General features: G+C 32.7%; 1 protein-coding gene across 1 annotated transcript in view; it reads left to right on the top strand.

Moving 5' to 3' along the window:
* The window catches only part of LOC143069638 (uncharacterized), a 68,450-nt gene extending 56,178 nt beyond the window's left edge, over positions 1–12,272 (top strand). Inside the window, exon 13 of the mRNA XM_076244380.1 lies at positions 12,169–12,272. Coding sequence (XP_076100495.1) covers positions 12,169–12,218 — 50 coding nt within the window. The 3' untranslated portion in view covers positions 12,219–12,272. The remainder of the gene's footprint in view (positions 1–12,168) is intronic.
* The last annotated feature ends 3,213 nt before the right edge of the window (positions 12,273–15,485 follow it).

The raw sequence follows: 15,485 nt of genomic DNA, 5'->3' as shown, positions 1-15,485 counted from the left end.
AGGCCAAATAAAAAAGTATGTATGGTTCCAGTTACATCTGAAAAAAAGTTAGGGTTTTTATACGACCGCAAAAATTTTAATTTTTCGTCGTATATTGCTATCACGTTTGCGTCGTCGTCCTGCGGCGTCTTGCGTCTTGCGTCGTCGTCGTCGTCCGAATACTTTTAGTTTTCGCACTCTAACTTTTGTAAAAGTGAATAGAAATCTATGAAATTTTAACACAATGTTTATTACCACAAAAGGAAGGTATGGATTGATTTTGGGAGTTTTGGTTCCAACAGTTTAGGAATTAAGGGCCAAAAAAGGGCCCAAATAAGCATTATTCTTGGTTTTCGTACAATAACTTTAGTACAAGTAAATAGAAATCAATAAAATTTAAACACAAGTTTTATGAACACAAAAAGAAGGTTGGGATTGATTTTTTGGGAGTTTTGGTCCCAACAGTTTAGGAATTAGGGGCCAAAAAGGGGCTTAAATAAGCATTATTCTTGGTTTTCGCACCATAACTTTAGTATAAGTAAATAGAAATCTATGAAATTTAAACACAAGGTTTATGACCATAAAAGGAAGGTTCGGTTTCATTTTTGGAGGTTTGGTCCCAATAGTTTAGGAATAAGGGGCCCAAAGGGTCCAAATTGAACTTTGTTTGATTTCATCAAAAATTGAATAATTGGGTTCTTTGATATGCCGAATCTAACTGTGTATGTAGATTCTTAATTTTTGGTCCCGTTTTCAAATTGGTCTATATTAAGGTCCAAAGGGTCCAAAATTAAACTTAGTTTGATTTTAACAAAAATTGAATCCCTGGGCTTCTTTGATATGCTGAATCTAAAAATGTACTTAGATTTTTGATTATTGGCCCAGTTTTCAAGTTGGTCCAAATCGGGGTCCAAAATTAAACTTTGTTTGATTTCATCAAAAATTGAATAATTGGGGTTCTTTGATATGCCAAATCTAACTGTGTATGTAGATTCTTAATTCTTGGTCCCGTTTGCAAATTGGTCTACATTAAAGTCCAAAGGGTCCAAAATTAAACAAAGTTTGATTTTAACAAAAATTGAATTCTTGGGCTTTCTGGATATGCTGAATCTAAACATATACTTAGATTTTTGATTATGGGCCCAGTTTTCAAGTTGGTTCAAATCAGGATCCAAAATTATAATATTAAGTATTGTGCAATAGCAAGAAATTTTCAATTGCACAGTATTCAGCAATAGCAAGAAATCTTCAATTGCACAATATTGTGCAATAGCAAGCAATTTTCAATTGCACAGTATTGCGCAATAGCAAGAAATCTTCAATTGCACAGTATTGTGCAATAGCAAATATTTTCAATTGCACAGTATTGCGCAATAGCAAGAAATATCTAATTGCACAATATTGTACAATAGCAAGAAATTTTGAATTGATTGGAGTTATCTTTCTTTGTCCAGAATAGTAGTTGAATCAACTTAAATCATTGTTTTATACAATATACAATGTATATTCACTTTTACTACCAACTGATAAATTAAAACAATCTTTACTATTCAGTGATAACAAGCACTTTATTTTACATTTTAATATTTTATGATGTATTTAAATGAGTAGTTATTGTTGCAAACTCCATTAGGAATTTATTTGAATTGAGATCAGTTTTGGAAAAAGGGAAAGGGGGATGTGAAAAAAAATGGGGGGGGGTTAAATTTTTCTCATTTCAGATTTCATAAATAAAAAGAAAATTTCTTCAAACATTTTTTTGAGAGGATTAATATTCAACAGCATAGTGAATTGCTCAAAGGCAAAAAAAAATATTTTAAGTTCATTAGACCACATTCATTCTGTGTCAGAAACCTATGCTGTGTCAACTATTTAATCACAATCCAAATTTAGAGCTGAATCCAGCTTAAATGTTGTGTCCCCAACTGTTCAGGGTTCAACCTCTGCGGTCGTATATAGCTGCGCCCTGCGGAGCATCTGGTTTAACGCTTTAACGGTGCTTAATGAAAAATGACAATAAAATGCCGAAAAAGTAGGGACGACAGGGTAACTGGAACCACACATATATTTTTATTTGGCCTAAGGTTAGTTTCTCATGTAATAATAAGAAATAAGCCAACTGTAGTTAGTGACGTTAACTTATTGAACAAAGGATAACATTAACAATTGCAGAGACCGTTTAAGCACACTTCTTATCTTAAAATCAAGAGAACTTTTTTAACACCCAGAAATAATTGAATTATATAATTCATACAATTTGTTACATAAAAAGATAACAAATTTTTAAAATGTTGTCATGAAACTGGCAGAAAAGATGAGAAGATTAGTAAAGGAAGACGAAAGTAAGCTGATTTTGACGTGTTTTCTGTGTAGTTGCATAGCAGTAAAAATGAAAGAGGAAAAAATCTTAGTGTAGTAATCATGATTTGAATCTCTTTTGTCTAAATCTGCTATGAGCGTGACGTCATGATTTAGAGGAACCTATAAAGTCTGTTCTTACTTTAAGGACTTCCTAATAGTATGTATACTTTGTAATCTCATTCTTAAGAGCTTCCATGTAGTATTTATTTATATAATTTCGTTCGTAAGAACTTCCGTCTAGAAGGTCAGGTTCTCGGATAATTTGAGTATAAGTAAACTATATTTAACTATATTTATATATACATTTTGTATATGAAAGGACGTAATGCTAAGATTCTGCGGTATATTTTTCTTCAAAGATAAAGTGTACAGTACATTGGAGATAACTGTTTACGATACTTTTAAAACCTTTCTGCACTAGTGTAATTATAATCCGTACGTAGGCGATGTGTTAATGTTTGAACTTGTTTTCCTATTATTAGTCATATAAGTTCAAGAATAAGTGAGAGTGTTATATTGTTCAATACACAAGATATATCAATATTGGTAATTAACAATATTAAAGGACTATTCTTGCGCCATACAGCTATCATAGTTAATAACACACTATATTGTCTAAACTCATATTAACATCTATGTGTCCAATCAAATTGTTTGAATTTCCCCTTTCATAGTATTGTACATAAATGTTTTTGTACTCTAAGTAATTGTATATGAACGACCACAAGCATACGATTGCATAGTGTTGTAACCAAGATATTTTGGCAAATCTTTAAGGAATTTTGGTCGTCAATGCTCTTCAACTTCGTACTTTTTTTGGCCATTTTAACTTTTTTGGATTCGAGCGTCACTGATGAGTATTTTTTAGACGAAACGCGCGTCGGCGTATATACACAATTAAGTCCTGATATATATATGATGAGTTTATTAAGAATAGGTTCAATGCTTTGGTAAGACGTTCTCGTCAAATCTTTTTTGAGCAATTTATTCGTTCCGGAAATTCGGGTCTGTCAAGTTTTACCAGGCTTGGTATAAAATATATTCTATACTCTCCCCTAAAAAGAAATTAGTTAAACGTATTATTTTTTTTTAATTCCACACATGGAAATAAAAATACTGGTCTAATTGATGGTCTGAATAGGGTAAACAGAATAGAGAACAATGTGCCAATACTAGTACAGGAAATTGGGGTAAGAAATAAATATAGAGAAAATAGGCCTAAAAGATATAGTATAGAAAATAATTGGTGACGAATATAAAGAGTAGTGAAAATTAACACAATGTTGACTGAAGCACCCCTAATTGTGACATTTTTAGCTCACCTGTCCCGAAGGGACAAGTGAGCTTATGCCATCACTTGGCGTCCGTCGTCGTCCGTCGTCTGTCGTCCGTCGTCTGTCGTCGTAAACTATTTCAAGAATCTTCTCCTCTGAAACTACTGGGCCAAATACTTTCAAACTTTAACTGAATGTTCCTTAGGGTATCTAATTTATAAATTGTATCCGAAGTTTTGATCTATCAACAAACATGGTCGCCATTGCTAAAAATAGAACATAGGGGTCAAATGCAGTTTTTGGCTTATAACTCAAAAACCAAAGCATTTAGAGCAAATCTGACATGGGGGTAATATTGTTTATCAGGTCAAGATCTATCTGCCCTGAAATTTTCAGATGAATCAGACAACTCGTTGTTGGGTTGCTGCCCCTGAATTGGTAATTTTAAGAAAATTTTGCTGTTTTTGGTTATTATCTTGAATATTATTATAGATAGAGATAAACTGTAAACAGGAATAATGTTCAGCAAAGTAAGATTTACAAATAAGTCAACATGACGGAAATGGTCAGTTGACCCCTTTAGGAGTTATTGCCCTTTATAGTCCATTTTTAACCATTTTTCGTAAATCTTAGTAATCTTTTACAAAAATCTTCTCCTCTGAAACTACTGGGCCAAATACTTCCAAACTTTAATTGAATGTTCCTTAGGGTATCTAGTTTGTAAATGTATCCGAAGTTATGATCTATCAACAAACATGGTCGCCATTGCTAAAAATAGAACATAGGGGTCAAATGCAGTTTTTGGCTTATAACTCAAAAACCAAAGCATTTAGAGCAAATCTGACATGGGGGTAATATTGTTTATCAGGTCAAGATCTATCTGCCCTGAAATTTTCAGATGAATCAGACAACCTGTTGTTGGGTTGCTGCCCCTGAATTGGTAATTTTAAGGAAATTTTGCTGTTTTTGGTTATTATCTTGAATATTATTATAGATAGAGATAAACTGTAAACAGGAATAATGTTCAGCAAAGTAAGATTTACAAATAAGTCAACATGACGGAAATGGTCAGTTGACCCCTTTAGGAGTTATTGCCCTTTATAGTCCATTTTTAACCATTTTTCGTAAATCTTAGTAATCTTTTACAAAAATCTTCTCCTCTGAAACTACTGGGCCAAATACTTCCAAACTTTAATTGAATGTTCCTTAGGGTATCTAGTTTGTAAATTGTATCCGAAGTTATGATCTATTAACAAACATGGTCGCCATTGCTAAAAATAGAACATAGGGGTCAAATGCAGTTTTTGGCTTATAACTCAAAAACCAAAGCATTTAGAGCAAATCTGACATGGGGTAATATTGTTTATCAGGTCAAGATCTATCTGCCCTGAACTTTTCAGATGAATCAGACAACCCGTTGTTGGGTTGCTGCCCCTGAATTGGTAATTTTAAGGAAATTTTGCTGTTTTTGGTTATTATCTTGAATATTATTATAGATAGAGATAAACTGTAAAACAGGAATAATGTTCAGCAAAGTAAGATTTACAAATAAGTCAACATGACGGAAATGGTCAGTTGACCCCTTTAGGAGTTATTGCCCTTTATAGTCCATTTTTAACCATTTTTCGTAAATCTTAGTAATCTTTTACAAAAATCTTCTCCTCTGAAACTACTGGGCCAAATACTTCCAAACTTTAATTGAATGTTCCTTAGGGTAACTTGTTTGTAAATTGTATCCGAAGTTATGATCTATCAACAAACATCGTCGCCATTGCTAAAAATAGAACATAGGGGTCAAATGCAGTTTTTGGCTTATAACTCAAAAACCAAAGCATTTAGAGCAAATCTGACATGGGGGTAATATTGTTTATCAGGTCAAGATCTATCTGCCCTGAAATTTTCAGATGAATCAGACAACCTGTTGTTGGGTTGCTGCCCCTGAATTGGTATTTTTAAGGAAATTTTGCTGTTTTTGGTTATTATCTTGAATATTATTATAGATAGAGATAAACTGTAAACAGGAATAATGTTCAGCAAAGTAAGATTTACAAATAAGTCAACATGACGGAAATGGTCAGTTGACCCCTTTAGGAGTTATTGCCCTTTATAGTCAATTTTTAACCATTTTTCGTAAATCTTAGTAATCTTTTACAAAAATCTTCTCCTCTGAAACTACTGGGCCAAATACTTCCAAACTTTAACTGAATGTTCCTTAGGGTATCTATGTTGTAAATTGTATCCGAAGTTGTGATCTACCAACAAACGTGGTCGCCATTGCTAAAAATAGAACATAGGGGTCAAATGCAGTTTTTGGCTTATAACTCAAAAACCAAAGCATTTAGAGCAAATCTGACGGAGGTAATATTGTTTATCAGGTCAAGATCTATCTTCCCTGAAATTTTCAGATGAACCAGACAACCTGTTGTTGGGTTGCTGCCCCTGAATTGATAATTTTAAGGAAATTTTGCTGTTTTTGGTTATTATCTTGAATATAATTATAGATAGAAATAAACTGTAAACAGCAATAATGTTCAGCAAAGTAAGATCTTCAATTAAGTCAAATTGACCAAAATTGTCAATTGACCACTTAAGGAGTTATTGCCCTTTAAAGACTTTTTTCACAATTTGTTCATCATGTTGACTTACTTTAAAAAATCTTCTCCTTTGAAACTGCTGTATCAATTTCAGCCAAACTTAGGCTAAATGAGTTTCAGAGTATCTAGTATAAATTTTATATTTTATTTCCTTGTATGTCAAGAAACATAGCTCCTATGGCTAAAATAGAACATAGGAGAAAATGATTATTTTTTTTGGCTTTTGAAGAAAATAGGACGATCCAAAAAACATTTAAATAAATTGAAAAGCCAAAATAATCATTGATGAGAGATTTAACCAAAAGAATTAAGGTGAGCGATTCAGGCTCTTGAGAGCCTCTTGTTACCTATATGTCTGTTTGTTTTGTTCACACATCGTGTTAATAAAATATAATTTAATGCGACTTGTCATACAAGTGAGAGGTTTAGCTAGCTATAAAATCAGATTTAATCCATCATTTTCTACATACATGTATATAAGAGAATGCATGACTGTACCAAGTCAGGAATATGACGGTTGCTTTCCATTCGTTTGATGTATTTGAGCTTTTTATTTTGCCATTTGAATGGGGACTTTCTGTTTTGCATTTTCTTCGAAGTTTAAGTATGTTTGTGATTTTTCTATTGTACCTAAAAAATAATATAAAGAATACACTTGTGAAGGGCCCCATCCAAACCCTCATATATAAAATTGAGAATGGAAATGGGGAATGTGCCAAAGAGACAACAACCCGACCATAGAGCAGACAACAGCAGAAGGTCACCAACAGGTCTTCAATGCAACGATAAATTCTCGCACCCGGAGGCATCTTTCAGCTGGCCACTAAACAAATATATACTGGTTCAGTGATAATGAACACCATACTAAACTCCAAATTGTACACAAGAAACCAAAAGTTAAAATAATACAAGACTATATATAATTCTATATATAATTGAAAAGGTTAAAAGGTATATGATATAAACAGATTAGATCATACACCAGGGGAAAGAAACTTAAGTTTCCCGATCAATATGTTATACAAGTTTTCATTGAATAGTATGTCAGAAGTTGAAGCTTCTCTGGTTAATCAAAAGAGAGAGATTATGGTATACATATACAAATAATTATAGTTCTTGATTTTATGTGGGTATTATTACAGAGAACACGGGTTGAATTAAATCTTGCATTAATTGGAAACCATTCTATACTGAATATTATCAGCACTCTGTAGTAATATTACCTGTCTTATTTGTATAAAATCTTCAGTTTCAAAGAATTATAGTTTGGATATTAAAGTCACTTTGATGTAGGAATTTGATTGAAGTTGTATGTTTTAAACCCCGCCTACGGCATTATATGTAATATAATATTTTCTGGTATTCGCGCCCGTAAATCTGTCCGTTCTGTTTTGAGTTGACATTTTGGTTTTAGGCATTTACCATGAAGATGAGCTTACATTAAAATGATGTTAACTTTTTAAGATATATGTCAAATCAGGGTATTGACACCAATTTTTTGGCCCACCGAAAACATGTTTATATTCAAGCGCTAGCATGATGAACTAAAGATGCATTTCTGTTTATTTATAAATCTGTTTTTAAATTCAGATCGACTCTTGATTAAATAACTTGCATAAGAATTAAATCACACGTCTCCCTATGTCGTTGTTTTCAAAGTTTTCAACCTCTATCTTTTAAACTTTCACATCCTGTGGATTCATTTATTTTCGTGGTTACGTATTTTCTTGCATATTTGAATTTGTTGTTTCGCAAACAGTTGTATACATTCCTACAGAAAATTTGTAGGATCCTTTACTGTAGATAATTTAGCTGATCTGTAACAATAACATCTTCATGCCTATATATCATGTACTGTAGTACGCCGCTAGATTAAAACTGACGAGGAAAGGTAACACACGGCCAGCAAAAGCTCTTTTTTTAGAGAGCCCAGGTGGTCGTGTGGTCTAGCGGGACGGCTGCAGTGCAGGCGATTTGGTGTCACGATATCACAGTAGCATGGGTTCGAATCCCGGCGAGGGAAGAACAAAAAAATTTGCGAAAGCAAATTTACAGATCTAACATTGTTATACATCATTGATGGCATTCCGATGGATACATCTGTTGTAGAGTTGTCACTGACTCAGACGTACTTATATATATATATGGTGATACATGGCTGTGTACATAATATATATACAACTCGTCTAAACATCAACCCAACAATGTTAGATCTGTAAATTTGCTTTCGCAAATTTTTGGTTCTTCCCTCGCCGGGATTCGAACCCATGCTACTGTATATATATATATATATATATATATATATATATATATATATATATATATATACTAAGTTAGGGTATTGACACCAATTTCTCGGTCCACCGAATATGTTTATGTTCAAGTGGTAGAGTGATCTATAGGTGCAATTCTGTTTATTTATAAATCGGTTCTCAAATTCAATAGTAAAGAAAACACACGAGACCCATCGTCGTTTCTTAAACTATGCAAGCAGGGGAATCATCTTTGTCTCATAGAAACATTCCCTTTTTTATGATAATTTGTTTTTGCCTCAAACATATCCACTGTTCTAGTTAAATGACAAATATTGTAATTGGCTATTATATATAGAAAGCTTTAAATATTTAAAATTTTTTCGAAATAGTTGTCTGGTTTTGTCGAAGGAAAACACCATATAATCAATTCTAATATGTTTAATAGTTCGACAGATGGTCATAAATGTCTGATTTTGTATATTGTCAGTTTACTAGAGCATTACTGTTTGAATAGCTTCTGTTTTGGGCGCAAAGAGCTAAGATTTTAATTTATTTTCAAAATGTTGTAAAATTTAAGAATTTTTAACAATTCATATGGTGTTCAATCCGAAAAACAAACTACACACATACAAACCACATGTTTGTACAAATTTTGTAGTATTTTTACTTTTTAACGTCTCGCATACACCTAATTCCAGATCCGCGAATACCTCCTCAACGGTTGTGAAAAAGCAAACCTTCCAAGGGACCCATCAAACATACCAATGCTACGGTCGTTGCTACTCTTTTCAGCCAACCCATACAATAATATTTGTTTGGTGGCATTCTCATTTTGTTTCAATTTGCATCTGATCAAATTCCTGCATCGTTTATGTTAAATGTCACTTCAGAATATCCAGCCAGTCTATACTATAATATATGTTTGTTGGCAGTCTCATTTTGTTTCAATTTTACGTCGTGACTTCAGAATGTCCAGCCAGCCTATACTATAATATATGTTTGTTGGCAGTCTCATTTTGTTTCAATTTTACGTCGTGACTTCAGAATGTCCAGCCAGCCTATACTATAATATATGTTTGTTGGCAGTCTCATTTTGTTTCAATTTTACGTCGTGACTTCAGAATGTCCAGCCAGCCTATACTATAATATATGTTTGTTGGTAGTCTCATTTTGTTTCAATTTTACGTCGTCACTTCAGAATGTCCAGCCAGCCTATACTATAATATATGTTTGTTGGCAGTCTCATTTTGTTTCAATTTTACGTCGTGACTTCAGAATGTCCAGCCAACCCATACTATAATATATGTTTGTTGGCAGTCTCATTTTGTTTCAATTTTACGTCGTGACTTCAGAATGTCCAGCCAACCCATACTATAATATATGTTTGATGGCAGTCTAATTTTGTTTCAATTTGCATCTGATCAAATTCCCGTATCGTTTATGTTAAATGTCACTTCAGAATGTCCAGCCAACCCATACTATAATATATGTTTGACGGCAGTCTAATTTTGTTTCAATTTTGCGTCTGATCGAATCCTCGTATCGTTTATGTTTGCTCTCTTGATTTTGCCAATTATTTAGGGACTTTCCTTTTTGAATTTTCCTCGGAGTTCAGTAATTTTGTGATTTTACTTTCATGTCATTTCAAAATGTTCACCAATTGTTTTCATTAAATGACGGATGTTACATTTGTATATCAAATGATCCATAAACTTTACAATTGTATCAAAATATTCGTCAGCTCTTGACATAGAGCAAATACACATTCTATATAAATATGTATGATATTACGACCAACCTTGATAAAGGTCGATTCAGTTGATGGACTAGACGCTTGAGTATGTCTGCGGAAGAACATTATGTACTTATTCAGGGAGGTTTTATTTTTTTGTCGGGGTTAGGATGGAAGAAGCTACAACATCGTTGTAAACCTTTTTTATCAAAATGTTCTTTTCTGACACTTCTGGACACTTCTAACATATGCTGAATTATCCCTAAGTAAAAATGTTTATGTTTTTGTTACTGCTAATCAACCAACATGGCCGTCATTGCTGAAAATAAACATAGGGAGAAAAACATGAGGATTAAATACAAATAAGTCTATATGATCCGAATTGACAATTAAGTTTACCCTACGTACTCTTAAGCACCAGTGTTTTGAGCAGAAATATCTTCAAACATTCCATTTTAATGTTAAAAATTCAGTGGGACATAAAGTAGTCAAGTTGAACGTGGAAACTTATGTTGTACCAAACCATAAACAAAAAAATAAAATAATACACCAAGAAACGACAACCACTGAATAACAAGCTTATCAAATGGGGACAGTGGCTGTTGTCAGAACTATTGAAAATAAGATGAGCAAATTTGACAAAGGGAAAACTATGAGAAATCCAAGTCTCTTAGTGTGATGTGCAATCTAGGGTACCACCGGAGTAACCATATCCAAGTCTCCATGTGTGTTGTGCAATCTTGTTCGTCACCGGAGTAACCATATCTAAATCTCCATGTGTGTTGTGCAATCTTGTGCGTCACCGGAGTAACCATATCTAAGTCTTCAGGTGTGATGTGCGATCTAGTGCGTCTCCGGACTATCCCATTTAAGTCTCCATGTGTGTTGTACAATCTTGTGCATCACCGGAGTAACCATATCTAAGTCTTCAGGTGTGATGTGCGATCTAGTGCGTCTCCGGACTATCCCATTTAAGTCTCCATGTGTGTTGTGCAATCTTGTGCGTCACCGGAGTAACCGTATCTAAGTCTCCATGTGTGTTGTGCAATCTTGTGCGTCACCGGGGTAACCATATCTAAGTCTCCAAGTGTGATGTTCAATCTGTTGAATTACCGGAGTACCCAGGTAGTGTAATGGTCAGATCCGTCATCGTTTCAAAGAATTTGTAACAGTCTTTATTGGATTTGATTCATTTGATCTTCATGCCTTTCGTGACTAATTATTATTATTATATGTAAAATTGATGTCTTGTTTTTAATAATGAAAATTTTCATCACAAAAATTTTCGATTCCGTTTGTAAACAAATGTTTAAATTTTCAAAATAGTGTTTACCTGTTATAAACGTGACATTTGTCATTTTATGAAATAAACAAACTTCTCTTTTTTCTCTTAAGGCAATTTACAGTATTATGGGAGGTTAAATGGAAAAAATGGAATGTTGATGTTTTATGGGCTTTTACTATTTTTAATATACAAGTTGTCTCCGTCTTTCTTGGCATATTACTAGTTATATAGTAATACTATACTGGTTTTGTGTATATGCTTGTTATAGTACTGATGCATAATTTCTAAGTCATCATAACAGCGAAAACCTCGTAAAGAGATGAAATCAGAAATGCGGGTGAATTTTTGTTGAAAATACACAAGGAAAAGTGAATTAACACGGCTAACTAAATTGTAATTGGGGAAAAAGGAAAAAGAAAATGGACAGTAATGATTCACTGTACATTGTGTTTTAAATATCTATAGTGTTTAACGTTCGAATAACTCGTTCGACTATAATCTTTATACACAAGGATTGTCAGTTCTTCGGAACGCTATGCCTCCTCCTCAACCAATAAAATAAACTAACCACCACTAAATAACCAATAGTGTTAAAGATGGCGTTAAAACACCTATCAATCAGTTAATCTCAATCGTTTTATCTACATGTATGTCAGCTGATATTGTAAAATGTGTTTTATTTCGACAGGTTTGCTGGAGGCAGTGCCATTACAGTATAGAAGTTCATTACATGGATAACATATGTATACTACCTCGACATTGCAATATATGTATTACAAGTGTATCATCTTATTACATCTTTAGTTTTATATTATTTGTTTCAAAGTGTTACAGTTAATTAGTGACCTGGTGGGTTGTTAATTTCTGGTGGATATTTGTTATCTCTTTCCTTTCTTTTTTTTTTTCTTTTTTTGGAGAGGGGGAAGGAGAGAGGGTCTTTCATCATACGACTTTTATCCAATTTTTTTTTTTAAATTACTTTTATTATGTATGAAATATTATGTACCACTTTAATGGTCTTCTTTGATTCAACATGGTATTTCCGTTATATAAAAGTTAAAATCTATCATAGATTAGGTAAAACCGACATGGGATAGGTGTTACTTTGACACAAAATTTTACGATATATATTTATAAATGAGAATAGCCAGAAGCGGTATGAAGAAGTTCAGATGTACTCTTAAAACACGACTTATAAAGACAAAATAAAGATATAGATTTTAATTTGCGGGAGTTTGCAATAATTTGAGCAATTTACTGGTTGTATTTTACAGTATATTTTGGATGTATAGCAAATAATCTCATCATAGATACCAGGATTAAATTTTGTATTTACACCAGACACGTTTTTCGTCTACAAAAAACTCATCAGTGACGCCCGATTCCAAAAAAGCTAAATAGGCCAAATAATGTACGAAGTTGAAGAACATTGAGGACCAAAATTCCTAAAAGTTTTGCCAAATACAGCTAAAAGGTAGAAAAGCCTTAGTATTTCAAGAATTCAAAAGTTTTGTTATCAATTAATTTCGTTTATCTTTCATTCTTTATTTGTTATGGTTAATTGAATTTTATACATTAATGTCTATCCCTTTTATAGTAATATATGGATATGTATATTATGTGTATATCATAAATAATAAAAGCTACATCATAATACTATTGTGTTTGTTCTATACATTCTGTTGAGATTAGATCATCTAATCTGTTAATCTACCTCTTTCTACATAATAAAATGCCTGTACAAAGTCAGGAATCACGTGACAGTTGATTTTCACTCGTGTAATTTGTTTGACCTTTTATATTTTGCCATTTGTTAAGGTATTTTCTGTTTTCAAAATTCCCTTGAAGTTCGGTATTTTTGTTAGTTTAAATTTCCTTTTTTTTTTTTTTTTTTTTTTTTTGTTAGTTTATTTTTTTCTATAAATTCATGATACATCTCCAATCTGTAAAATTTTCTATTCGTTTTCTACATTAGGAAATGTCTGTATCAGGTCGGGGAAATAACATTTGTTTTCCTTTCGTTTGATGTGTTTGAGATTTTGATTTTGTCATTCGGTTTTGAATTTTCCTAGGAGTTCGATACTTGTGTTAATTTCTTTTGAACAATTTCATGATACATCTTAAATCTGTTAAATGACTTTCCTTCTCCGTTGTGTAAGTTTCATGTCCTCCAATTGTTAAGATTCGGATTTGGATTCCTCTTCAAATTTTTTCATCCGTTTCCCATCTGTTGATTACAGGTGTGTCTCCTATCTGTTATCTAGAGGTCCGTCTCCATCCCTTAATTAGTCCGTCACCATCCCTTAATTGGTTATATGTCCCAAGTGAGGAATATGACAGTTGCTAAATTACAACCATTCGTGTGATGTGTTTGGACTTTTGATTTTGCCGTTTGATTACGGATTTTCCGTTTTGAATTTTCCGTTGAGTTTCGTATTTTCATTATTTTACTTTTCTATGAATTCATGTTACATCTCACATCTATAAATTGACTATCATAATACTATTGTGTTTGTTCTATACATTCTGTTGAGATTAGATCATCTAATCTGTTAATCTACCTCTTTCTACATAATAAAATGCCTGTACAAAGTCAGGAATCACGTGACAGTTGATTTTCACTCGTGTAATTTGTTTGACCTTTTATATTTTGCCATTTGTTAAGGTATTTTCTGTTTTCAAAATTCCCTTGAAGTTCGGTATTTTTGTTAGTTTAAATTTCCTTTTTTTTTTTTTTTTTTTTTTTTTTTGTTAGTTTATTTTTTTCTATAAATTCATGATACATCTCCAATCTGTAAAATTTTCTATTCGTTTTCTACATTAGGAAATGTCTGTATCAGGTCGGGGAAATAACATTTGTTTTCCTTTCGTTTGATGTGTTTGAGATTTTGATTTTGTCATTCGGTTTTGAATTTTCCTAGGAGTTCGATACTTGTGTTAATTTCTTTTGAACAATTTCATGATACATCTTAAATCTGTTAAATGACTTTCCTTCTCCGTTGTGTAAGTTTCATGTCCTCCAATTGTTAAGATTCGGATTTGGATTCCTCTTCAAATTTTTTCATCCGTTTCCCATCTGTTGATTACAGGTGTGTCTCCTATCTGTTATCTAGAGGTCCGTCTCCATCCCTTAATTAGTCCGTCACCATCCCTTAATTGGTTATATGTCCCAAGTGAGGAATATGACAGTTGCTAAATTACAACCATTCGTGTGATGTGTTTGGACTTTTGATTTTGCCGTTTGATTACGGATTTTCCGTTTTGAATTTTCCGTTGAGTTTCGTATTTTCATTATTTTACTTTTCTATGAATTCATGTTACATCTCACATCTATAAATTGACTATCCTTCTCCATTGTGTTAGTTTACTATCTATAATTGGTAAGTTCAGGCTTTTTTGGATTTCTCTTTTTGTTTTAATTTGATCTTTAAGAATGTCTTCCATCTGTCGATTTGAGGTCCGTCTCCTATCTGTTGGCTGGAGGTCCGTCTCCATCCCTAAATTTGTCAAATGCACCAAGTCAGGAATATAACAGTTGTTATCCATTCTTTTGTTGTGTTTGAACTTTTGATTTTGCCGTTTGATTACGAACTTTCCGGTTCGAATTTTCCTTGGAATTCGATATTTTTGTAAAACTCCTTTTCAACGAAAGTATGATACATTTCAAATCTGTTGATTGATTATCTTCTCCCGTGTGATAGTTTCATACTCAAAATTAGATTTCAGTTTTGAATTTTCCTCTGAATTCGGTATTTGTTATTTTACTTTTTATATAAAGCAACCCTATCTCATTTTATTTTTTTGTGCTCTCTATACACTCATCTTACTGATTGTCAAGTCTGCCAACCGTAAAAACATTGACTTCTAACACTGGACAGATCATTGGGGTTGGTTCTTTTAATTGATAAGTATAATTCCTTAGGGGTTTGATAAATTAAGGATAGTCGATCCTATGTTTATATACGCTATACTTTACTATAATCTCTTTAATTGATCTCAATTTGT

Source organism: Mytilus galloprovincialis, chromosome 3 (genome assembly GCF_965363235.1).
Source record: "Mytilus galloprovincialis chromosome 3, xbMytGall1.hap1.1, whole genome shotgun sequence".
In the NCBI taxonomy this organism is placed as follows: Eukaryota; Metazoa; Mollusca; class Bivalvia; order Mytilida; family Mytilidae; genus Mytilus; species Mytilus galloprovincialis.
Note: the sequence above shows the minus strand (reverse complement) of the source record. Positions and strands in the feature narration are given on the sequence as shown.